This window comes from Chroicocephalus ridibundus, chromosome 14, assembly GCF_963924245.1.
Source record: "Chroicocephalus ridibundus chromosome 14, bChrRid1.1, whole genome shotgun sequence".
Lineage (NCBI taxonomy): Eukaryota > Metazoa > Chordata > Aves > Charadriiformes > Laridae > Chroicocephalus > Chroicocephalus ridibundus.
This window is the reverse complement of record NC_086297.1, coordinates 4,882,564-4,907,252: the sequence shown is the minus strand read 5'-3', so window position 1 is coordinate 4,907,252 and position 24,689 is coordinate 4,882,564. Positions and strand designations below refer to the sequence as shown.

At 53.4% G+C, this 24,689-nt stretch overlaps 4 protein-coding genes across 7 annotated transcripts; 2 read left to right on the top strand and 2 right to left on the bottom strand.

Annotated features, from left to right (window-relative positions):
* Positions 1 to 281: 281 nt before the first annotated feature.
* DCXR (dicarbonyl and L-xylulose reductase) lies at positions 282 to 3,622 on the top strand. Its single transcript, XM_063352231.1, has 8 exons — positions 282 to 441; positions 528 to 625; positions 841 to 995; positions 1,944 to 1,986; positions 2,301 to 2,400; positions 2,564 to 2,628; positions 2,727 to 2,844; positions 3,324 to 3,622. Exons 1-8 carry the CDS (start codon positions 384 to 386, stop codon positions 3,425 to 3,427), a joined length of 741 nt encoding a protein of 246 aa, XP_063208301.1. The 5' UTR covers positions 282 to 383; the 3' UTR covers positions 3,428 to 3,622.
* On the bottom strand, positions 3,615 to 9,091 carry RAC3 (Rac family small GTPase 3). The gene is made up of 6 exons (XM_063352234.1): positions 8,900 to 9,091; positions 6,612 to 6,683; positions 6,204 to 6,321; positions 5,512 to 5,574; positions 4,833 to 4,992; positions 3,615 to 4,717 (listed from the first exon to the last, which is right to left on the bottom strand). Exons 1-6 carry the CDS (start codon positions 8,932 to 8,934, stop codon positions 4,587 to 4,589), a joined length of 579 nt encoding a protein of 192 aa, XP_063208304.1. The 5' UTR covers positions 8,935 to 9,091; the 3' UTR covers positions 3,615 to 4,586.
* Positions 9,092 to 9,707: 616 nt separating this feature from the next.
* Positions 9,708 to 22,385, bottom strand: LRRC45 (leucine rich repeat containing 45). Of its 3 annotated transcripts, none has more exons than XM_063352220.1 (17): positions 22,166 to 22,385; positions 21,465 to 21,526; positions 20,563 to 20,633; positions 20,078 to 20,256; positions 19,842 to 19,970; positions 19,170 to 19,318; positions 16,663 to 16,721; positions 16,464 to 16,541; positions 15,395 to 15,530; positions 15,027 to 15,104; positions 14,744 to 14,855; positions 14,498 to 14,568; positions 13,609 to 13,701; positions 12,923 to 13,015; positions 11,806 to 11,979; positions 11,564 to 11,711; positions 9,708 to 11,147 (listed from the first exon to the last, which is right to left on the bottom strand). In XM_063352220.1, exons 1-17 carry the CDS (start codon positions 22,383 to 22,385, stop codon positions 10,951 to 10,953), a joined length of 2,049 nt encoding a protein of 682 aa, XP_063208290.1. In that variant the 3' UTR covers positions 9,708 to 10,950. The 3 variants fall into 3 exon arrangements, with proteins under 3 accessions (XP_063208290.1, XP_063208292.1, XP_063208293.1); XM_063352222.1 differs by having other exon boundaries at positions 11,806 to 11,976; XM_063352223.1 differs by having other exon boundaries at positions 19,170 to 19,282.
* Positions 22,351 to 23,796, top strand: CENPX (centromere protein X). Of its 2 annotated transcripts, none has more exons than XM_063352233.1 (5): positions 22,351 to 22,473; positions 22,547 to 22,598; positions 22,671 to 22,724; positions 22,917 to 23,005; positions 23,131 to 23,796. In XM_063352233.1, exons 1-5 carry the CDS (start codon positions 22,384 to 22,386, stop codon positions 23,143 to 23,145), a joined length of 300 nt encoding a protein of 99 aa, XP_063208303.1. In that variant the 5' UTR covers positions 22,351 to 22,383; the 3' UTR covers positions 23,146 to 23,796. The 2 variants fall into 2 exon arrangements, with proteins under 2 accessions (XP_063208303.1, XP_063208302.1); XM_063352232.1 differs by having other exon boundaries at positions 22,384 to 22,473; positions 22,901 to 23,005.
* The last annotated feature ends 893 nt before the right edge of the window (positions 23,797 to 24,689 follow it).

The following is a 24,689-nucleotide window of genomic DNA, read 5'->3' as shown; positions in this document are numbered from 1 at the left end:
AGTCCTCAGAAGGCAACCTCTGAGCTGGGTGGTCTTACAGCGAGCCCTGTTCAGGGGGCGGCGGATGGTCAGTGCCGCTCTGCCACCGCGCCAGCTCTGCGGGCCGGGCGGGGGCACGGCCGCGGTGCGCTCCTTCACCGGCCGCGGGGGCGGGCAGCGAGGGCAGGTCTCGCCTGGCCAAACGCCCGCCCTCCCGCGGCCTCTCCCTTCGGGACCTCGCGGAGAACCGGAGCCCGGAGAGCCCATCCCCGCCCGCCCCTCGCCGGCCGAGCCCAGGAACGGCCCCTCGGGGACGGCCCCGCCTCCGCCCCCTCCCACGTCCCCTGGGTGAGACCCGGCCCCCTACAACCCCCCCTCGCCCCGGAACCGAGTCCGCCCGCAGCATGGACCCGCATCCCAGCTTCCGCGGCCGCCGGGCCCTGGTGACCGGGGCCGGCAAAGGTGGCCGTGCGGCGGGCGGGGGCCGGAGCCGGGGCGCCGGGGGGTGCCGGTGGGGCCGGGGCCGGGTCTGACGCGTCTCCCCGCAGGGATCGGGCGCGCCGTGGCCGTGGCGCTGAGCAAGGCCGGAGCCCGCGTGACCGCGCTGAGCCGCACCGCGGCGGACCTGGAGAGCCTCGCGAGAGAGGTACCGGCCGGGCCCGGCCCCCCGGGACCCCCCGCCCCTCCCCGGGACGCACCCCACCAGCCCCCGCCTCGGGACCCCCGAGATCCCCCGCCTCGGGACCGCCCTCCCGCCCCCCTCCCCCGGCCTCGAGACCCCCCCCCCGGTCACGCCTCCCCCTGCCTGGGGACAGCCCCCCGTCCCCGCCGCGGTGACCCCAGCCGAGCCCCCGCCCGCAGTGCCCCGGCATCGAGCCGCTGTGCCTGGACCTGGCCGACTGGGACGCCACGGAGGCGGCGGTGGGGGCGGCCGGGCCCTTCGAGCTGCTGGTGAACAACGCGGCCGTGGCCGTGCTGCAGCCCTTCCTGGGGGTGACGCGGGCGGCCCTGCAGCGGTGAGTGCCCGGCGGGACCGCGGGATGCCGGCGAGAGGAGCAGCCGGTGCTCAGGCGCCGGGCAGGTGACGCGCACACCGTTAGCAGTGCCCCACCGGTCACCTTCTCGATGGGCTGTTGATTGCTACTGCTCATGGCCACGTCCTTTCCTTGACTGTGTTTTAATACTTTATGTAATCGCCTTTCACCCTGGAAACACCGCAGGGAAGGCAAGTACAGCACCGACACTGCTCCACGCTGTTAGTGAGTACCCAGAACCTGCAGTTTCACCTCTTAGTGGCCTGCACAGGCCATCCAGCCTACACGGGGGAGAAGAGGCTCTTTGCTGTTAATCCAGCTCAGAGCGTCCAGTCCAGCTCCCGCTCAGCCTCTGTTACACTGAAAGTCAGCTGTCGGTGAGACAGTTCAGATAGACAGAGAGAAGACAAATCCAGGTTAAGGGAGTATGAAACTGCCAGAGTGGGAAATTAAATCTGCTTACTGCAATAACACACCATCTTTTTTTCCCTCAAAAGATCCATAGTTCCAGCTGGGGGTAAGCTTTAGGACACACGACACGGAGAGTTGATGGGTCACGCGTCGTCCCTGCATTAAGAATGGCTACTGTGGGTCTATTTGTGACCAGCATATAAAATGTATGGATTCTACTAAGACCATTCTGCAGAACTAGCAGGTAAAACCTGACCAAGGAAGGACTATGTGGCAAATAGAAGAAAAGCTGCTTCTACCCATCTCACAGCGGGTTTGCTATTTTAAAGCCATGTGAAGGGTCTGATTGACCTAAGAAGCGTCACTGGCTGAGGCCCAGGGCTCCCTGTTTACACTTTAACAGGGGAACTACGTTAGTTTGCTAAAGATCAGAGTCCTGCTAAAGATCAGAGTCCCACCAGTGTTTCCAGGATACCAGCTGCAACCTCTCTGTAACTTTTCAATTTGATTTATTTGTAGGTCTCTCGATGTGAATTTTGGGGCTGTGCTTCATGTTTCCCAGGTGAGGAAGAACTGTCACTGCAGTTGTCTCCATGAACAGCGGTGACTAAGTTGCTCTACACAGCAGAGATAAGTGTCCGCTGTGGGGGCTAAAGGGACTGTGACCCAAAGTTAACCTGACAACAGCCCCTTCACTCGCTCGCTGGCTTTGACTTGATCTCTTCTAAGTGGGAGACAGTGAGGACTTACTTCCTCCGGATGTTTTTGCTCTTTTGGCTACCATAATAGCCCATCAAGATTCCTACTGAATGAAATAATGATTTCTTCTGTTACAATTCTGGCATCCCTGTGGGTTTTTTTTCTTCCCTCCCCCAGATTGTTGCTCGGCAGATGATCGCCCAGGGGGTGCCAGGTGCTATAGTAAATGTCTCTAGCCAGGCATCTCAGCGTGCTCTGCGGGATCATGCTGTTTACTGTAAGTATGTCTGGCTTTAGCAGTGCCCCTCTCATTTCTGATTAGCTGGAGACCCACAGCCACCAGGCTGCTGGCTGCCAGTTCTGGGCAGTGACGTACTTCTGTGCGTTCCAGACCAAGCGCTATGCGCTTAAATGCCTCCTGTTTTTCCCTTCTCTTGAAGGTTCCACAAAAAGTGCTTTGGATATGCTGAGCAAGGTAATGGCAATGGAACTGGGACCCCACAAGGTAGGATTCTTTCCGAGAGAAAGGAAAGCATGAAAGCTGAACCTGAGCATTTCCCCTCGGAGCAGTCTGGTTAGATTGTTTGTTGCTCTTGGTCCCAGATTAGGGTGAATACTGTGAACCCCACCGTGGTTATGACCGACATGGGAAGAATTAACTGGAGTGACCCTCAGAAATCTGCTGCCATGATTAATCGGATTCCGCTGGGAAAGTTTGCAGGTCAGTGGCGTGCATTTGTTGCCAGGCTGGGCTTTTCTGTTGTATCCGAGCCTTCCCTCTAATCGACATCACAGCCACAGGTACCTTGCTTCTTTTGTGGGCAAAGTCACAACCCTGCTGAATGGCTGTGGTTGAATTCCTAAAGGATACGATGAAGACAGGGTGAGCATCAGCCTTATCTCCCCTCTTCTACAGCCTTCTCATCTTAGGATAAGTGAAACACTATATTGTTCATAAATATGACTGGGAGAGGAGCATAGGTGCTTGCTGTGAACTAAGTGTCATTTGATCACAAGAAGGACTTTTTGATGCCCAGCTCTCAGCTACACTGTCCTGTATGTTGCACCAACCACGGTCTGGGGGCAGAGATATTTCCCTGCTCCAATTACCTGTAGAGGTCAAAGACATACCTTTTGGGATGCTTATTTTTCTAGTACAATTTGAGGGGTGCATCGGATGTTCTCTGTGTTTGATTCCAGAGGTGGACGATGTGGTGAACAGCATTCTCTTCCTGCTGAGTGATAAGAGTGCTATGACAACTGGCAGCTCACTGATGGTTGATGGGGGATTTCTTGTCTCCTAAGATGACACCTGCATTTCACACCTGGCCTTAATTTTCATACTAGTACTGCATAGATGTAAACTGGATAGAAAACAATGACACAGACCCAGTCTTGCTGGAGAAGAGGGGCAGCAGGGCTGGAACCTGTATGAGAAGTGAGGCAGAAAATTACCTTTAGAAGGCTGCTGTAGATAATAAAGCTCACATACGCCGTCATGGAGAATGTTTATTGCACCAAATAAGGTTTTATCTTGTCACTCTACATGATGATTAGAAATTGGACCTGTCTTTCTTCCAACCCTATTCCCCCCCCACAACCCTTCAGAAGCTCTCCCTGTTCCATCCAAAGCCTGCACTTTTTGTGGGAAGGGAAAGAAGTTAACAGACTCCTCATTGCTTCCTTTGCCGTCTTTAGTAGAAAAAAACAAAACAGAGGCAACAACCACAGCCCTGCTCTGCAGAGACTGGGTTTGGGGGGGGGGGAGGCCCTGCTGAAGACTGATGGGGGGAGCAGCACCACGCTGTCCTAGGGTGTGCACACACAAAAAGGCAAATACATGGATTGCACAGGGCTGTTTCACTCACTGAGTTTGGCTAGTACCCAATAAAGCACCTAATGATTAGTTCTTCAGCTTCATATGTAATTTACTTCGCCCCTTTCCGGGGCTGGTTATAATTTCTTTAACAGTCTCAGGCACGTATCTGCTAGAGCACCAGTTTGTTAACTATTAGCCACAGTAGGCTGGGCAAGGAGACCCTACCACTCTCCCAGCTGCTCTTGTCATTCAGCACCGTTCATATCCGCTCCCTCCCCACTCCCACAAGGATCTTCACCACCTGTTTCACCTGTGGGTTGAAACCAGGGGTTTCCAGGACAGGATGGATGTCTCAGCCCTTTCAGCGTGGAGTTCAGGAGAGTCAAAACAGCCTGTTGCCCCGAGGAGCTACCTTGCCTTCCCCATTGTACCTCCCCTGAGGGCTGTACAGCCCCCAGCTAGTCTCCTGCCCCCGCTGCCCCTTCACATCAACACTGACGTTAAATCAAAGAGACATTTAAAAAACACTGACTTCATACATGATGAAGGGCCCTACACATCCCAGCCCCCTCCAGAAACACCCAGCTAATATGCAATCTGTCAGAGGACGACAACATGCTGAGCCAGCACCTGGGCCACAGCCCTCAAAACACGGTGCACTTTTTGCCGGGCTTCTTCACGGGCGGTGGGCAGAGCACAGCCCGGATGGCTTCATCAAACACCGTCTTCAAGCCCCGCTGCGTCAGGGCAGAGCACTCGAGGTACTTTACCGACCCTAGGGGAAAGAGAGCTCCAGCTCAACCACTCCAGTGCTACCAGGACATACTGTCCCTCACCCACTCCAAAACAAAAAGCTCAATGCCAGAGATCTGCCAGTACATGAGACTCACCAATCTCCCGAGCCATGGCCAAACCTTGGGGGTAGGTGATGGGGGCCAGTTTCTTATCACGTAACCTTTCAATAGTGTCCTTATCATCCCTCAAGTCCAGCTTGGTGCCCACCAGGATGATAGGTGTATTTGGGCAATGGTGTCGGACCTCAGGGTACCACTGAAACAGAGAGGCACGATAAGAAAAGTAGCTATAGCAGGAGATTCAACCATGAGGCTGAATCTCTATTTCCCAATAGCAGAATAGTATCTACTATTGGGAACAAGATTTTTACTATGACCTGACATGGTGGCAACACCTGAACAGGATACTCCTGCCTGTAGTTCTGAATATGCTCTGCAGAAAGGGACAGGTGCAGATGTAGTAACGAAGGCACTGAGACACGGAATCACGACAGACAGTGCCAGCCAACTCTGCACACAGTGCTTCCCTTAAGTGCATTTTAGCTTCTAGGATGTCCCTTATCTTAGTCAAGATGCAGATTCAAAAAGGCAAAAAACTTCGCCAAAGAAGTAATGAATAAAAAGTAGGCCCCTCTTAAAACCTGCAGACTATGACCTTCCCTTATAAAAACATGACTTCTAGAAATTTTGGGCTTCTTGGTGTGGTGCTGGGTGGGGCAGGGGATTTCACTAGTTCCTCCCTTCCACTGTTTCACCCAGAAGGAGAATACTTTACCTTGGCTCTGACATTCTCAAAGGAGGCTGGACTCACAAGGGAGAAGCAGATCAAGAAAACATCCTGTGCAGAAACAAGAGGGTCAGCTGCGTAGAAAGAAACAGCCAGAGAGAGTGGAGGGAGGGTGGAGAGGGAGACTTACAGCGGGCAACCTCCTGCCACAAACAAGGACTGTGGCTGTAAGAAATTTGTCCCCATTAAGGATGCTAAACTAATTCAGAGAGGGAAGGAATGCACTTTGAGCATATGACTTCATCTTCTTTTACAGTACTGGGCTCTACATGTTAAGAGCCTGTGACCACAAATACCTTAACAGTGCTTTGGGCTTCATCCCTGGTGGGGGGCCATGTGGGAATTGCTACAGACAGGGAAACTACTACTGCAGCCCAACGGTGACCTGTCCCACCGAGAGAGAATGGGAACAAGGAACGTGGCTCGGCTGCACAGCAGCCCCACACCATTCCTTTCACTTGAGCCTCCCCATGGCATGCATAACTGTCCAAACACCATTACAAAGCAGGGACTAGAATAGAACGATCTCTTAGGAGAAATTCAGCTGTGATACTTCTTACCAGAATTATGGCTACAGCTGCAGGAACTTAGATTTTCCTCAAAGGAAAGCCTGGCTGTACTTGGGAGCCTCCCTGTCCCAGAGAGGGAGCAGTTACAAGCCAGTCCCAGCCCAGACTCACCGTCTGTGGATAGGAAAGAGGCCGCAGTCGGTCATAATCCTCTTGCCCTGCTGTATCCCAGAGGCCTAGGTTCACTGGCTTTCCATCTACCATCACATTGGCAGAATAGTTATCAAACCTGCCAAGGAAGAGGCCCCATCAGTGACAATCTTGTTGTGACCTACTCATCTCTTTATACAAAGTCCAAGGGGGCAGTGAATCGGGAGAAGACACTGCAACCCAGTTCCAGTGGGGACAGCCTGCCCTCCTTACACACACAGCCATGCCACCAGCATCCTCCTCGGGTGTGAAGGTTGTAGTCTGATTTGGGACAGCCTACAACTGCCTTCTCCACACCTACAAAACCAACTTTTACAGGACACATGCAAACAGAGCAAAAAGCAGCTGAAGTCCAAGGCCAGTACTCACACAGTGGGGATGTATTCTCCCGGAAAGGCATTCGTGGTGTAACTGATCAGCAAGCAGGTCTTCCCTACAGCTCTGCAGAGGGAAAGAGTGACAAGCATAAAGAAGGGTACAGCAGGAAGCACTGTAAAACTCACCCTTGCCCCCCACAAAAAAAAGGTTAGATAAAAAGTTAGCATGTGAGAAAACAAACCTGTAGTAGGCTGGATTTCTCTAGCTGTCGGGGACCAGGCCTGAACTCACAATGTGCGCCTTGCCTGAGCACTTACCTGACCCTGCCCTCTCCCACTCCCTTTCCCCACCCATTCAGCCTCAGCAGAACACCAGGCAAAATATATTTGTTCCAGGATCCAAAAGAGAAGAAATAAATTAGGGTTCTCTATTGGGCTCAACACATCCCTAATAATCTAGCAAAACGGGTAATCAGTGAGATGAAAAAATGTGCAACACAGAATTATTCAGGCTCCTCAGATATGGGAATTCAATGCCAACAACTACAAAAGTAAAAAAATAAGCATCCATAAGCAAAAATGATCTTTAAGATCTACCACTGCCAGTTTGGAAACAGATTTTGGCATCAGTGTAGATCACTGAAAATTATCAGCTCAGGGCTTTGCTGAAGGCGGGTGGGATTGGTCAGCCCAGTGGTGGCAGCTGTTGGGCCCCACTGGCAATCGCTGAAGTGTATGAGCTTTAGCTCGCCCTGTAGGAGAAGGGGAAAGCTTAGTTATAAGAACAGAGGAGTACTAGGGGCCTAAACCACCTATTTATCACTGTGAAAAAGTTGTGAACTGCAGAGAACCTCCCAGAGAAACAGATCGCGGGTCACAGCAATGGGAACAGCTGTCTGTTAGGTGTCCAAGTTGAAGCTGAAGAGCCAATGGAGATGGGCATCCTCTACCCAATTCTATAACCAGAAGAACATGAGGAAAGACTTCAGGAGTAAGCGAGAGACCCCAGGGGACCCGCACTCCTGACCAGGATGACACAGCAACAACCACTACAGTAACCCACCCAGCTTTTCCCCGGGGATCCCCTCTCCTGGAGAACAGGGAGGTGTGTGAGGAACCGCTACGCTGACCAGCCTGACCTTCCTCCTGTGTCACAGCCTCTCTCCCACCAAACAGGGAAGTCATGTAATTCACAGAAAGCACAGACATCTACGATTAAAGGGTTTTGATATCTGAGTTCATTTAGTCTCTACACTATCACTTTGGTCTTAAAGCAGAACACCGGACTTGCAAGCCTTCAGCTGAAGTCCCCCTCCAACACGCCGTGCTCCCCCCCACAACAAGGCTGTGCAGTTTTGGCGGGTGGCTCTTTCCCCCGCTCCCCTCTTTGGCCCCCACAGTCTGGACCCCGGGAGGCCTCGCTCCAAATATGTATTTGAGGGGGTGGGATGCGTGGGAAGGTGGGAAAACCAGTCCCTGCCTAAGACTGGTTCCTGTTTAGTTGTCCGTATCTCAGCTCTGTGCTTGCTGCAGCGAACAGAAAAGCAAAGAGGAATTATCAGGTAAAATATGCAGGCCACGCTAGGAAAAGTAAGTTATGAAGCACCATAAATCTACAGCATGCCTGCATCTTGCATACAGATGTGTTCACAGAAAAAGGCATATAGGAAAAGCCTAAAGAAAAGAGCAAAAAGGACGACAAGAGGCACATGGTGAAATCAGGACCAGCAATGTATTCCCCCTTGGAACACAAACAACAAAAGGAGATACGAGAGAAACCTGTGAACGTCAAGGTTTTTAGGGTGGACTTTGTGATAAATCACGCTTGTATGACGAAAATTACCAAAATACAGGCACCCTCTAACGTAACGAGGAGAAGGTGTAAAGCCTGGGAAGAGAAGCCGTTTGTGTTCCCGGCAGCACGACCCTGGATGCGGAGCCGAACGGCGTGAAGAGACGGAGACCCAAGTTGATGCGCGGGAGCGCTGGGCCGGATCGCGGCGCCCGCGGGGCCCCGATCTCCGGCCGGGCACGGGCTGGGCCTGGCCCCGCCGCCGGGCAGGGCCCAACGCCCAGCTCCTCGCCCGCCGCCTCTCCCCCGCCGAGGGGACTCGGCCGTCTCGACCAGGCGGGCCCAGCGCCGCCGAGCGCCGCCCCACCCCGGCCGGGCCCCACGGCGCTCCGGGCCGGGCCGGGCCTCGCCGCCGCGCCGCCCGCTGGCGGAGCCGGCGCCCCCGGGCCGCGGGGCGGGGCCGCGCCGGGCCCTCCCCTCCCCCGGCTCCGCCGCGCCCGGGCCCGCGTTGTGCGGGACGGCGGTGGCCGCGGCCGCCGCGCACTCACCCGTCGCCCACCACCACACACTTGATCGCCTGCATCTGCCCGCGATGGCGGCGCCGCCGCGACTCCGCCGCAGTGACAGCCCGCGCGCGCCGGGCGGGGCGGGGCGAGGCGGGGCCGCCCGAGCCCAGCCGAGAACAGCCGAGCCCAGCCGAGCCCGCGCCGGCGGCGGAGCAAGCGCCCCTCCGGCCCCGCCCCCCGCCGGCCCCGCCCCTCCGGTGCCGCCGCGGCCCCGCCGGCGGCTCCCGGTGCCGCGGGCGCTGGCAGAAGACGGCCGAGCGCACGTACCGCGCCCCCCGCCCCCCCCCCCCCAGAATTCCCTTCCTCCGAGCCGCCGCCCCCCTGCCGTACCGTCCCCGAGGGGCAAATTACCGGCGCGGAGCGCACGGCCGGTGCTGCTCAGAACCTGGCGGAGGCCGGTTCTCTGCTCAGGGAAGAAGCTCTAGGCCTGGGCCACGTTGCAGCCGCAGATTTCACCCTCACCCGCCCAGAGCTGCTGAGGAACAAAGACACAGCATCAAAAATCCTGCAGCATAAAGATGAATTTTGGTTTCCTCCACCTCTCCCGGTACTCTGCCGGTACTCGCTTTTCTCCTACCCGCCGCCCAGCACCTGCAGACTATGGAGCCTCAACACGGGTGCTGTGCCCTCCCCTCCCTCTGACCAGCTGCTTCACTTTTACCTTGGTTTAGAATAATTCTGTAGTCCTACGTGGCTGTTAACACCTGTAACAGCCTGTTCGCTCCAGGACAGATGCGCAGGATCGGCCCCTCCCTCCACATCAGCCAAGCACCCAGCTTGTCACCGGCCGTGTTATGGCAAAATGAAAAAACTCTTTATTAAAAAAGAAGAGCAAAACCCAATATGAAAAAATCACAAACCACCCAAGTCCACACAGAAAGTTTCACTTTCCAGTTGCCTCATAAAATACGTACCGCAAGTTCATTTCTCCCACCACAGACACACTGGAGAAGCTCACAGGAGGCTCTGTCCTGACAAAGGTCTCCATTTTCTCCGAGTCAGACCCTCACTCACACCCCTTCCCCTTCCCCGTGACACAGGAGGACTTGCGCTGCCAGGAAAAGGAAGCACCTTCTCCCCTTTGTGCTCTGAGAAGCAGCTCCGAAGCATCGCTCCTCTCCAGGGTAAGGCCCAGAAAACAGCACTCAGCTCCAGGACCCTGAGAAGCCAGCAGGACAGCCTTGCCATTTGTCATCGTGGAATGAAATCCTGTTGCATTTTGGCCACCAGAACTCCACCCACAGGCTGCAGTTACAGCGAGGAAGCACCGACGCTGCCCCCGATGCCCTACCCCACGCCTTTCCGTGCCCATCAGTGCTGCAGGGGCTTGAACCACGGCCAAAGCCCAGCTGCCCAACAAGAGTATGGACGGCCACTGCACAGCAGTCCCCCTCTTCACAGCTCTTTCTACGTATAACAAATGCATATCTACTGCCCATCACCTCAGCCAGACCACGGAGGGGCAGGGGAAAGAGCACACGTGATCCCTGCCCGCCCCCGCTTCCATCAGTAAGCACTGGGTACAAAAGCACAGGGGTAAGATCTGGTGCTTCCAGCAGCTTCGGGACCCCATGAGCAAAGTACGTGGCTCACACCTACAGGGAACTGTAAACACTGCTGCCCGTCATTCATCGCGTTTCACTGTGGACAGCCCAGGCATCCAAACGAATGCTTCAGAGTGACCGCTGCCCAGGGAATGTACAACCCCCCCTGAAACAACAGGGTGTGCTGACAGACTGGCGCTGTATAAAAGGACACAGAAACTACTTAAAATGCTGCAGCAGTGCAGGGTCAGGGCTCCACATCGTGAACTCAGACCCACGAGTCTCTATCCCAGCCCTGGATGGTTGTTTCCTCCTCTCCTTTATGCAGTCGGGAGCAAGATTTCAGAAGAGCAAGAGCGATTGCCTGTGTTTGCAAGCCTTCGTGTCACCCCACTGTGACAAAACTGTCCCACTTAGAAAGAACGGGTTGTACCTGAGTTGCTCACTCTCTTCCTGACAGCAGGTATCTGGATTCTTTAAGCCACTTTCTCATTTCCTAGAACCATGGGTTCCCAAGGGGGAGCCCTGCACATATGCCATGATGGCATTCTGCAAGAAACTTGCTCGCTGGGCCTCTTCTTCCCTCATCCTGGCGATGTCAGCCTCTTTCATTCTCAGCTTCTCCAGCAGCATAGAGATTTCACTTTCTTTGTCCAGCAGTGCCTCGCGGTGATTACTTGATAGGGCTGGGAAAGAAAAGCAGTATTAGTAAAGAAAATCAGCGCGTCCCTAGAATAAACAGGAACACCACGTTATAGGCACGGCCAAAGGCAATAGAGGCAGGATGATCAACAGGCAAATGAGAGAAGCTGCATCAGACAACGTGAGAGGTTTTGCACAGACAAGATCTTACACTTCACTGTGCAGGAAACCCAAAACATTTTGCTTGCTGTGCAGCTTTGGGTAGTTATCTGAGCCTTGGTCTCTACAAAACGAGGACAAGAATCCCTGCAAATACATCAGGGTGGGTGGAGGGTGCAGTTCACGGTCCTACGCGCCGGCAGGAAGCGCCGTCGTCGCTGCCTGTAAGTGCAGCTCAGTTCCAGGCCCACTGCAGGGTACCCCAGCATTACCATTTGAGAAGCATGAAGGGATCCATCACCTTTCAGCTGTCTCTCCAGGGCTGCAATCTTCTCTCTCAGCCCTTCCTGTGCTGTGCGTTCAGCCTGCAGGTGTCCAATCTGCTCCTGTAATTCCACCTTCACTTTATTCACCTCTGTCACTTTCTCCTCTTCTTTACTGTTCAGGTCCTGACACACAAAGACAAATCCATGAATAACCAAACAACTTCAGCAACCTGTTCTGCCCCTGTGGTGACCACGTCTCTACTGCAGTCCAGATTACCTGCTGGAGTTCCTCCAGCCGCCTTCTGAGCCCGTCAGCATGCAGGCTCAACTGATTGGCTTTGGCTTGGGCCTCAGCAACCATTTGTTTCTGCTTAAGGCAGCAGTTCTGAGCTTCATCCCGTGACTCAGTCATCAGCCGCAGCTTCTCTTCTAGGTGTTCTAGTCGTTGCTGCTGTAAGACACAAAGGAAAATGAAAATACATCAGTCCCATTCTATTCCTGCGAAGGGATTCTTCCCTTTTTGTTCCCAACGCAGTGAACCCTTGGTTGAATCAACTGGCACCGAAGAACAAGAACAGGACTTCGCCGTAACAGATACGGCACTTCCCCCTTGCATTCAGCAGTGAATCTAAGCTGCTTTCTGCTGCCAGGGAAAACATTCTGATGGAGACACTGCAAAGCCCAGCCCACTCGCTGAGAAACAGAGGCATGGCCTTGGCAGCAGCACCAATGCCACCACTGATGTTTACAACTAATGCTCTGTCTTCGCGTCCTCATACCCCAAATGGCTCTGAAACACCGCTGTATGCAGCCAAGTGACTGCTGCGTCCCACCACTGACACACATGGCAGCCTTCATATGTTTGTAACTCGGTAAAGCAAAATCGGTGATGTTACAGGTAAGTAAATGTTCTAACAGTTTTGGTGTATTTTCCTCATCCTTTATTCTCTTTCACAGGGTGTTGACTTCATTGTCATTTTCACAAGGTTCAATTCTACAGTCACTTTTTTCATCCAGCAGCAGTAGCCACCTGTGGGAATTCCTCTCAGTCCAGAGAAACAGGAGCAGCCCAGGAAAGCTGCTGTTGAACAGAAGGATCAACAGCTGGCTGCTAGCTTCAAAAGTTGGCAACTTAAATGGAATCTGCTATGACAATATCCACATCAACTCCGTTACTGCTTGAAAAGCAGAGGGCAGGGGGGATAGCGGTTACATTCTGGAGACAATTAAAAGCAGACTTTTCAGCACTCCTTCCTCAGAAATCACACTATTTGCAGGCCAGTGAAGCCCAGGATGAGGAGGAGTGATGCAGCAGTTCCCTGAGACAAAAGCATCGGCAGCCAAATCCGCTCCTTCCCGCAGAGACAGGGCCCAGGGCCAGGTCTCGTCCTTACCTCCTCCAACCGTGCCTGATTCCGGACTTTTATTAACTCCTCCTCTGCCTGCCCTCGCTCAGTGAGTGCAGCTGCTTTGACTCGGCTCAGCTCCTGCCACAGAAACACGAAAAGATCGTTCCAGATAAAGCTGCATCACTGCAACACTCACTAGAAAACATCATAAGCTTCCAGCAGCAACGTGACACAGCGGTCTCCCTCACTCAGCGGCAGGGAAACAAACCCAGAATACATACCTTTTCTCACCCTGAGACTTCCATCTAAATTCAATGAGAATTTCAGTTACATGAGGGCAAGGAATGGGTGACACTTTCCAAAGACAGGGGAATAGGAGAGGGCAGTGCTGGATCTAGCTCGGGGAACAGACAAGGAGAAATAGGCTACACTGCTTGGGACCACATAGGAAACCTGTGAAGTCAAATCCTGGTAAGAATTTAACCACATTCAATGGAACCTTTATTTTTGTACAACCAGAATCTACAAGTTTCTCCTTGGAACCTTCTCGTTCCTTAGTCAAAAAGCAGTAAAAATTATTTTAGCTGGTAAACTGCTGCTTTCTGTTCTTCCCTACAGCACATGACAATCTTTACATAGGTCATCAATGGAAGACTCCACAAAGCTCCCCAGCACCTTGTCCTGCCATTGCTACCTGAGCATTCCAATGCACCCGGAGCATCCTTCCTCACCTCCTCCAGGGCTATCCTGATGGCCTCCAATCTCTGGATCCTGTCCTGCATGGAACGTTCACTGGCCTCAATGTGCTGTGCCATATGATCCACCTGCAAAGCAGTAGAAATCACGTCAGCAAATGCCAGAAAACCACTCCTACCTCCAGGCACATCAGCATGGCCACTCGGCACGAGAAAGAACATTCTCTCATTGACACACCTACAACCAAAGCAAAACTCTTACCTTCCCTCCTTCCACTAGGAAACTGTAATATAGATAGAATCTGCCCTCTAGAAACCGTGAGCTTTAGACAGAGATCCCTTCCAGGCCAAGATGAAAGATACAGAGTCCAAGCTCTCATCTTCAAGTGATACGAAACACCAGAGATTAATATTCTAGTTGTTATGTAGCTAAAAATCTTCCTGGCTTACGTCTTTTCTTACAAGATTTCAAAGTCTTCAGAGAAACCTACTGGTAGGATTTTGAAAGATTTCACACCTCAATAAACACTCCAAAGAGAGCTGACCACAGCCTCTTGTCCTGTCCACACTCAGACAGAATCCCTCTGAAACACAAGGAAGTAGCAAGCTGAGCACCGCTAAAGGATGGGTTGTATATAGCACATATGTCTCGATTTCCTCCATTAATGCAAGACTGACACAAAGGCCAGCCTACAGGCTTCTTCTGTGGAATCACACACCTCTCTGGTCCACACTCTTGCAAGCGACAAAATCTTACCAGCTGGTAGAACGTCTTGTGATCTCTTCAGCTAGGCTTTGCTTGTAGAAATGGCCTATTATTCCCACAGTAAGTCCACTAATTAAAAGGCAGCTGACAGCAAACAATAGCCTCCAGTGGCACCTGTATGTCAGGACCAAAGGGATGCTGCAGAAAACCCACTCTTACCTCTTTTAACCGAAGGGATTCCATGTCTTCAAGGCTTTGTTTAAATCTTTTCTTCTCCATTTCCAGGCGTTCTGCAGATTAAAAGCAGGCATATCCGAAATATGACATTCCTGCTACAGAGGGTATATTTATTTATAGTCTATCACAAGCTCTTCCACCTTTCCCCTTGGCTGCCTTGCACTGTTGACTCAAGGACAGTAATCCCAACCCACAGGGTCCAGGAGCTGTTTCTGCTCCTCTGCTCACCCTCCGCCTGCACAGCCCGCAGCTTCAGCTCCGCTGTTGTGTTGGTCAGGTCTTGTTTCACCTGGAATAGCTGGTCCTGCTGAACTTTGCACTTCTTCTCCAACTCATCCACCTACAAGGAAATTACCACCACAAAGGATTTTTTTTCCTATTAGCAGAGAAAGTTGGCTGTACAGAACGATCAGCAGAGACACAAACAGGGATCAAAGCAGAGGACATATATACAGAGCAGAAGCGAACAATGCCCAGGTCCCACTTCTCAGCCTTGGACTTACTTTCCTACCTGGTTTCTTAGAAGCAGATTTTTATCGCTGGCAGCAGACAAGTCACGCAAAAGCTTGCCTTCTCGATCAGCACCTTCCTACAAACAGAATCAAAATTAAGAACCTGTACTCACCTTAGTTCTTGCACTGCCAACCTACTCCAGCCAACACCACACACAAGGAAATCCAAGCACCCCACAAGCACCATGGCTCCTCTCCACACCTAGCACTCACCGATCTAATTTACACAAGAATTTCCATCAAGGCAGCTGTGGTTAAACCACTAAAAATCATGCTTGCCTATCCCACCCAGCATCCCCCAAATCTACACAAACAGGTATGACCCGGAACCCTGCTCTCAAACCTAACTAGGACTTGTCCACCTCACCTGCTTTTGCTGCTGGAGCTCTGTAAAGTGGCGCTCAGCCATGCTGGTTTGTTCCTGTTTCGTGGCATTTAGCAGCTCTCCCAAATTGTGCACCTTCTGCTCAGAGAGAGCCAGGGCAGCTTCAGTCATCTGCAGCCTACACAGAGAAACACTTTCCAGAGTCCTTTCTGAAGGAGACACTGCCATGAGTTCTCCACCCCACATGGTACAGGATGTTAACACGCGTTTGGCAGTGGATGAAATCAGCTAAATGAGGCATTTTTTGCTCCTAGGAAAAGGACACCACTTATCGTTACCAGCACCGCTTATCGTTACCCGAGGTGCAGCAGCCTCCACAAACAGCAAATGACGTGGGACTTCTCAGAGCCTGGTGTTCCGGCGCCCCACTGCGCTTTCCCCGTGTTGTCTTCCATGAGCTGCTTTCCCCACCTGGACCGGTCTAGGATTTGCCCGCTCTCACAGGAGAACAAAGCTGGCTATTTTATACCACTGCAAGGTTGTTTAAAACGAGGGCCAGAATTTTAAACGCAGGTACCAGAAGCAACTTCCCTGCTCTGCACAGGAGGGGCACGTCCACACTGAGGCATGGCGTAACAAAACCACCTTTACCTGCCAGAACCGAACGAGGCTCGTCAGTGTTTGCTCTAACCACTGTCACGCACGTATGGCTCTGCTCCACCTCACCGTTCCCGAGCAAACAACCTCACTGCTCAGGTTCCTCCATTCCGGCAGTGGTTCTCAGAGGATACGGCCAACTGCCAGGGGAAGCAGGTACAGACTCTTGCCAGGCCGTACACGTGCAAGGAATATTCCCCCATTTTTGCCTTTTCACCCTCTGCGATTCACTTGCTCTTACACCAATGCACTGTAATTGCACTTGGAAGCAGGCTAAATATCTAGCGTGGCAAACCAAAAGGCCTGATCTGACCGTAATTTCTGGATATTGCTGCAGAACTAAGAGAAGTAGTAAGTTAGCCACTCCACAAGATTATCCCTTCTTAACAGCTCTGCTCAGCACTGCCTATACAGCACGGAACAGTGGGAAGGCGAAGGTTTGCCTCCTCCGTACTTGGCTCTCAGTGAATTCATAATAGAGTGCTGCTCATCCAATGCTTCCTGCAGCTGGCTGGCTCGTGCTGCAGACATCCTGCATTTGGGGGGAAAAAAAAGAAAGGAAAAAAAAAAAAAGGTGGGTAATGTCTGCCAGGAAATGGAGAGGGACCAATTCTGCTATCAAAGAGAAGAAAGCACTCAGAAATTCAACTCACCTGCCACTCCTGGCTATTTCTTCTCTCTGCTTGTCTATAGTGTCCATCAAATCCAAGAACTGTGAAGAAGGCAAAGATCTATAAGAAAATTTTCCATCATATTTGAGAAGTCTTGGCAGTCCAGTGAAGTTCCCACTAGCTGGAAATGGGGAAACACAACCCTCATTGTTAAAAAGGGGAAAAGGAAGATCGGGGGAACTACAGGCTGGTCAGTCTCACCTCCGTGCCTGGTAAGATCACGGAGCAGATCCTCCTGGAAACTACACTAAGGCACATAAAAAAAATAAGGAGGTGACTGGCGACAGCCAACATGGCTTCACCAAGGGCAAATAGTGCCTGATAAGTTTGGCGGCCTTCTACAACCAGGTTACAGCGATGGTGGATAAGGGAAGAGCAACTGACATCATCTACCTGGATTTGTGCAAAGCATCTGACCCTGTCCTGTATGACATCCTTGTCTCTCCATTAGAGACATGGATTTGACAGATGGACCACTCGGTGGGTTAGGAACTGGCTGGATGGCCGCACTCAAAGGGTTGCAGTCAATGGCTTAATGTCCAAGTGGCGACCAGTGACGAGTGGTGTTCCTCTGGGGTCGGTACTGGGGCTGTTCAGCATCTTTGTTGGTGACATGGACAGTGGCATTGAGGGCACGCTCAGCAAGTTTGCCAACACCACCAAGCTGTGTGACGCAGTCAACACGCTAGAGGGAAGGGATGCCATCCAGAGGGACCTGGACAGGCTTGAGAGGCGGGCCCGTGTGAACCTCATGAAGTTCAACCAGGCCAAGTGCAAGGTCCTACACATGGGTCATGGCAATCCCAAGCACAAATCCAGGCTGGGTGGAGAATGGATTGAGAGCAGGCCTGAAGGGGGGCTTGGGGGTGTTGGTGGATGAGAAACTGGTGAGGGGTCTGGAGACCAGGGCATATGAGGAGAGGCTGAGGGAGCTGGGCATGTTTAGCTTGGAGAAGAGGAGGCTGAGGGGAGACCTCATTGCCCTCTACAGCTACCTGAAAGGAGGGTGTAGAGAGGTGGGGGTTGGCCTCTGCTCCCAGGTGACTAATGACAGGACCAGAGGAAATGGGCTGAAGCTGCAGCAGGGGAGGTTTAGATTAGATATTAGGAAGAATTACTTTACTGCAAGAGTGGTCAGGCACTGGAACAGCCTGCCCAGGGAGGTGGTTGAGTCACCATCCCCAGAGGTGTTTAGGAAACGTCTAGGTGTGGCACTTCAGGGCATGCTCTAGTGGCAGAGATTGTAGCGGGTTTTTTTTTTGTGTGTGTATGGTTGGACTCGATGATCTCAAAGGTCCCTTCCAACCATGAAGATTCTATGATTCTATGCTCAACATGAGCCTGCAAGGTGTGCTGGCAGCCCAGAACCCCCCTGCAGCCTGGGCTGCATCCCCAGCAGCGTGGCCAGCAGGGCAAGGGTGGGCATTCTGCCCCTCTGCTCCGCTCTGGGGAGACCCCCCCGCAGTGCTGCCTCCAGCTCTGGGGCCACCAACAGCAGCAGGACACGGAGCTGTTGGAGCAGGGCCAGAGGAGACCCCGGAGATGCTGTGAGGGCTGGAGCCCCTCTGCTGTGAGGACAGGCTGAGAGAGCTGGGGGGGGTTCAGCCTGGAGAAGAGAAGGCTCTGGGGAGACCTTCCAGCCCCTTCCAGTCCCTAAAGGGGCTCCAAGAGAGATGGGGAGGGACTCTTGATCAGGGAGAGGAGTGATGAGGGGGACTGGTTTTGAACTGAAAGAGGGGAGATTTAGATTGGATATTAGGAAGAAATTCTTTGCTGTGAGGGCGGTGAGCCCCTGGCCCAGGCTGCCCAAAGAAGCTGTGGCTGCCCCATCCCTGGAGGGGTTCAAGGCCAGGCTGGACGGGGCTTGGAGCAACCTGGGCTGGTGGGAGGTGTCCCTGCCCAGGGCAGGGGGTGGCACTGGATGGTCTTTAAGATCCCTTCCGAATCTAACCATTCTATGATTCTAAAATGAACTGCATCAGCTTAAAGCACTTACATTTTTTTCCTAGTGACAGCTGAAGGCAGGTCAAGCCACTCTACTGAAAGAAGCAAATTGGAGGTTTGACAGGTTCACGATCACATCTGACTGAGGTCATCAACTACAGGGACTCTGCACCATTAGGTGTCAGAAGGAAAACAGACTCGTATTTCTAGGTTTTCACCACTTGGAAAATATCAAGCCAGTTGCAAAAGAACAGAAAGCACAAACATAGGTGAAAAAAATCACCAAAACTGCTCCAGAATCCAGAGTGAACATGTTCAGCAGGGCATGTGTCCATACCCATACTGTGATGGATTTGATTCCTGAGCAACATAGCTCAGAGGAAGGACCCGATGTACTAAAACCATGCTGTGTGCCCTCACATAAAGATGCACATGCAACTTCCAGTGCACAATAATCCTGTCACTGAGTGTTTCATGGGGACACCAAGGGAAAGCATAGGATTCCAGCTGCCCCGCTTGAACTGCCAACACGTAAGATTGCTGACCTGCTTGGTCTTCTCATCCTTCAGACTCAAAACCTCCTTGGTGAGTATGTACGTTCGGTTCTGGGTCTCATCCAGGATAGTCTGACGGTCTTGGTTGTGATTCATGGCTTGTTCTGATGCAGAGAGAGCAGCAGAGCATGCACGTGTTTCTAAATCAACAGAATAGCAAGTACTGCTGGAAGAGATAGCACTCAAGATGACATCTGGCTACCAGAAGCATCAGGACAGTGGCCCACGCAGAGACCATTCTCACCTTACAGACACAACGTGGGGCAGAATTGATGGGGGAATGAACACCCCATCCAGAGGAGAGCCATTCGACTCCACTGCGGGTAGGACAACGACAAAAGGACACGCTGCGTGAGCCATATCCAAACTTGTCTACTCAGAGGGAAACTAGAGCCCCACGCTCTCCCACATTTACATGGCACAGTAATCTCTAATTCAATCCAAATAATTTTTTTCCTCTTGCTGGTAGAAGTGACACCTTCAACCTGACCAGCCCTCGTTAAAGGACAAGAGGAAGCAATGCAGAGCTCTGTGTAAATGCTGTTGAGAAAGGGAGAGGAGGAGGGACAGCTGTCTTCTGGAGCAGCAAGTGCCCTATATGCCTCCAGTGCTGCAATGGGAAAGGAGTCACTGATGCTTTCCTACACAACAAGTCATACTTACCCACGGCTTTCAGGATGTCACTAGGAACGTTGTTCCCAGCCAGCTCCAGCCTCTTCAGTGTCTTATTGCTGTGCAGGCAGTTCAGCAAAGCTCGGCCACCCAGAAGCCCAATATTGTTCCAACGCAAATCTACACAGAAAGCAAACTTTCAACCCCAGTAGTCACACATCTGCTGAACGATGTATGTGTACATGCAGGCATACATATAGGTGGGCAAAAAAACTAGACACTCTTACCCAGCTCCTGAAGACTGGCGTTTTGTTTCAGTGCCATGGCCAGCTCTCCAGCCCCTTGGTGGTTGATCTGGTTATTGCGCAGGTCTAGCCGCTGGAGAACAGTGTTTGCTCCCAGTCCTTGGCAGAAAAAGGAGAAACCCTCCTCCCACACGCCAAGGCTGTTCCATTCCAAGATTAAGCTAGGAAAAACCAGACAGGATTGGAGTTCGTGGACTACAAGAGCCTGAATGACACCTGGATCATGGTACCCATTTGAACACCCAGGTCCCCTAATAGGGACTCATTTTCAGACAGCAGGATGCTGCTAGGGCCATGCATCCTCAGAACGGGCACCTCCAGTTCTCACTCCCTCACCTGTCCCATCCCTCACAAGAGACTGCACTTGACACTCCTCCTACCCCAACAAAAAACACCCTCAACCCTTTTCTAATGTTGTCCTCCATCTGGCAGGAATAGCAGAAAGAGAGGTAGATACGGTGTTTTACCTTCTGATGGATTTGTTCTGCCTAAGAAGTTTTCCCAAAGCCTCAGCTCCCATGGTTCGCAGGTTATTTCCCTGAAACAAAAGTCCCAGGTGATCAGTAGGCTACAACCCAGCCATCCCATCAAATGCCACCAGGTGCACCACAGTGTAACGATGACTTCAGTCTGTCAAAGATGGTCTAAAGATGGTCTGAATAACATTTGTCAGCTTTCCAGAAAATGAAAGAACTCCGGGAGGAACGGCAGACACATTCACTGCTAGTCTTGTGAGGCATCATGACTGAGAGCTCACAAATCACAGGATAAGCACAGCCCACGATGGGACGGAAAATGCTGATTCTAGATAAACAGAACCATTTCAACACAGTTCATTAAAAAGGGCTGGGCTAGCACCAGCAAAAATGAGAACGAAAGGTGTGATGCGGTTTAGGGCTGTAGATTCAAGGCAGTAGCTATGTGCTAGAGGAACACAGACAGCAGTCACTCTCACAGTAGCGCAATCATCACATCTGAAAGTGGACGCTTGGTTCCAAGCCCCAGGAGAGCTGAAGGACACTGGCAAGCCAGATAAACTCCACAGAAGTGCAAGTCAAACAAGTAGTAACTCACTGATTAATACAGAAACTCAAAGAAAAGCCTACATATGCTTCACCTGACCAAGCAGCAACTAGCAAAAAATATACAGCAATAACTTCCTATCAAAACAGAGTAACTGAATAAAAATGGACAAAGGTGAGCTGCAAAGCAACTTCGCAAAGTCGTGACAGAGTGTCAGGGAGGCAAGGACCGAGTCACTTGAGAACAGGAACTTTGCAAAAGTACAACTCTTGTGGAACAATGATTAAGCTTATGCTCCTATTTCCTTCTCCACCTCTTTGCCTTAATTTCATTTGAACAGACTCACCTTCAAATCTAAAGTCTTGACTGTGGTGTTGGAGCAAAGACCATGCAACAGAAGTTTTGCACCTGGGTAGAAAAAAAAAGAGACAGTTGTTTATTTCATATGTGTAACCTCTGCCCGAGCTGGAAGATAAAGCATCCTTTCAAGTGGCCAGCTCGGAGAACGTGGCTGTGATAAACATATGACTTAGTAAACGGCCACTTACTAGAAAGTGTGAGTCTGAACTTTGAGGGCAGGAGGTTTGTTGTATGCTCAGGGCAAGAGGCGCCTGGGCAGGGAACTGCGTGTCCCCCTGCGCGTCCCCCTCCTGCCGCAGCCCGTGCCCAGACACTTGCTGGTTTAATGAGCCCCCTCTGAGCTTAATGAGTCCCCGCTGCCTTAATGAGCTCACGCAGCAGGGACCGAGCAGAGACTCATCCCGCCTCCGACAGGATCCCCAGCCGGTGCTCGCTGGGTTTAACGATCCGGTCATTACATCCAGCGGATCATCGGCCGACCCGCCCCCCACCCCCCCCCCCCCGGTACCAGCAGCCGCTGCCCGTCCCGGCTGCTCCAGGCCCACACCCGCAGAGGCCCGAGCCCCGCGGCACCTCCCCGCCGCTCGCCACCGGGCGCCTCGGCCGTGTCCTCTCCGCCCTCCCCGCCCCGCTGCCGGCGGCTCCGACGCGGTCCCCGGCCCCGCCGCTTCGCCCCCGGCCCCGCACCTTCCTCGCTGAGGCCGCAGTCGCCGAGCGCCACCTCGGCGAAGGGCGCGGCGCCGGGCAGCAGCCGCCCGAGCGCGCCGCAGGTATCCAGCGAGAGCCCCAGCGCCGCCAGGTCCAGGCGGGCGCGGGAGGCGGGCGCGGGGGGCTCCCGCAGCCGGCGCAGCACGTCCCCCTGCGGCGCGGCGCAGAGCCGCGCGTAGCCCCGCCGGAACTCCTCCATGGCCGCGCCGCGCCCGGCCCGCGCGCTTCCGGTGGGCGGGAACGGCGGCGGCGGGATGGAGCAGCGGGACGGCGGCGGGTTCCGGAAGGTGCGGCGGCACCGGGCGGGGGGCTGGGCTCGGCCCTGCGCCGACCCGCTCACCCGTTCCCCTCTCCCCGCAGGAGACGGTGGACCGGCTGCTCCGCCTCCACTTCCGCGACGGGAGGACCCGAGGTACCGGGGCGGCGGCGGCGGCGGCGGGGCCGGGCCGGGCCCCCGCCTCCCGTCAGCGCTTTGTCGTTGCAGTTAACGGGGACGCGCAGCTGCTGATGGCGGAAATGCTGAAAGTGTTCGTCCGAGGTGAGTGCGCAGCCCCAGTCACGGGCCGGCCGGGCCCCGGGCCAGCCCGACCCGCCGTGGGGCCCGGTACCGGCTGGAGTGAACCCCCCCCGCGCCGCCCGCCCCTCGAGCGCCCGGCGGCCGCCTGCAGCGAGCCGGTGCCGGGGGACGGCGTACCTCCCCCGGCCGCCCCTCAGCGCTCTCCCCACGCAGAGACGGCGGCGAGGGCGGCGCGGCAGGCGCAGGCCGAGGACCTGGAGAAGGTGGACGTGGAGCATGTGGAGAAGGTGCTGCCCCAGCTGGTAGGGAGCGGAGGGGCCGAGCCGCGGCGGGATGGGTGAGGACGGGGCTGGAGCAGCTTCATCGTCTTCCTCCCGGGAGCCAGGGAGGCAGGCGCTGTGCCCACGGGCTTCTGCTCTCCTCACAGCTCCTCGACTTCTAGAGGCCTCATGGAGCTCAGGCAGCTGCCAGCGGAAGATCCTGAACTGTGAGCAAATGCCTGGCTCATCCTCAGTCCGGCTCTAGGAAGAACAGTCTCGACTCTTTATTTCTCTGCCCTTTTGCTTCTGTTTCCCCTCTCCTGTACCACGCCAACAAAGCCCCAGGTAATGTGCTGTTAGAGGCTGCCACGCGCTGGGTGCGTAACTGGTTTCCATCCTGCTGCTTCGCCCCTTCAGCAGCCGCCCCCAGCACGGAGAGGTGCCGCTGCTTTCATCCGATGTGAGAAACAGGTGCCGCTTCAGAGACGCGTGGAAAGACTCAATGGCTAGAAACGTCGTCCAAACTTCAGGCTCTCATCACCTCAGCAGGCAGCTGTGGCAGAAACATCAGGTCCAGCTCCAAGCCCGTCTAATGAATAGGTTGTTAACAGGAGCTCAGTCACAGGCTCTTGCCAAAAGCAGGTAACTGATCTTTATTTTATAAATAAACAGTGCCTGCCCCTCACTACCTTCCAGTATTTCTCCAGGGCTGCGACATCAAAGAACGCTTGGAACCTTTTAACCATTTGATATTCGCCTCAGAAGCTGCTTCCCCTCTGCTATAAATTTGTTCTCACAAAGAAACATCAATAAATTAAAACCGAGTCACCCTCCCTTGTGTAGGCTCTTTGCTGCAATTAATCATTGAAAGTCAACTTGCTTCAAAGACTTGCTAAGTTTCCCCCTCACCCACCCTCTTCTCTAAATCTTTGTAAGCCGAAAGGAAAAAGGACAGAATAACAAACAGCATGTGTGAGAATCCCACATCACGGGACAGCCTGGCCCCGCCGCCAGCAGGGGGGCCGGGGGCTGTGAAATGAGAAACCTTACACATGTAGGCAGGACCCACCCAACCGAAGCGGCTTTGTGGGGAAATATATAGCTGGCTGCTCGGGAAGCAGCTGACACCAGCGCGTCTGAAGGACGGCACGCTGTTGCTGGCTGGCTGGCTGTACTCTTCATGACTAGTAATAGCCAGCCGTTTTTTCCCCACTGGCAACTGTAGCAGGCGGAGGCTCGGTGGGTCACCCTAGTCCTTCAGCCAAGAGCCATCAAGGTCATCGCTCAGGACACCAGCCACTTGGAAACTTCAACTAAAACCACAATTTAATACACATTCTTTCTGATGACAGTACCAGCTTGAGCAGTGCCCCATCCCTCTGCTCTGCAGCCTCTTTGCCAAGACAACTGTTTGTGCAGCTGTACGAAACCAGTGAAGGAACTGACCTAGTTCAGCCTTCAGCCCCGCAACCCTATGGTGAAAAAAGGCAATAGCAAAAAAATGCAAGTAATACTACCTTTGAATGCCCCAAGCCCCCAGGGGTGAGTTGAGCTACTATAGCAGAAGCGATATTGAAACAAATGGGGTATCTGCATGTATTGTTCGGTGGCAGGGTAAGAATCCTTGTAGCAACTACCTTAGTGAAGAGCCTGCAGTTTTAAATATCGGGGCATCGTGTCCCTCTTAAAAGCATGGACACGCTCAAGCACAGCCGGCTGAGGTAAT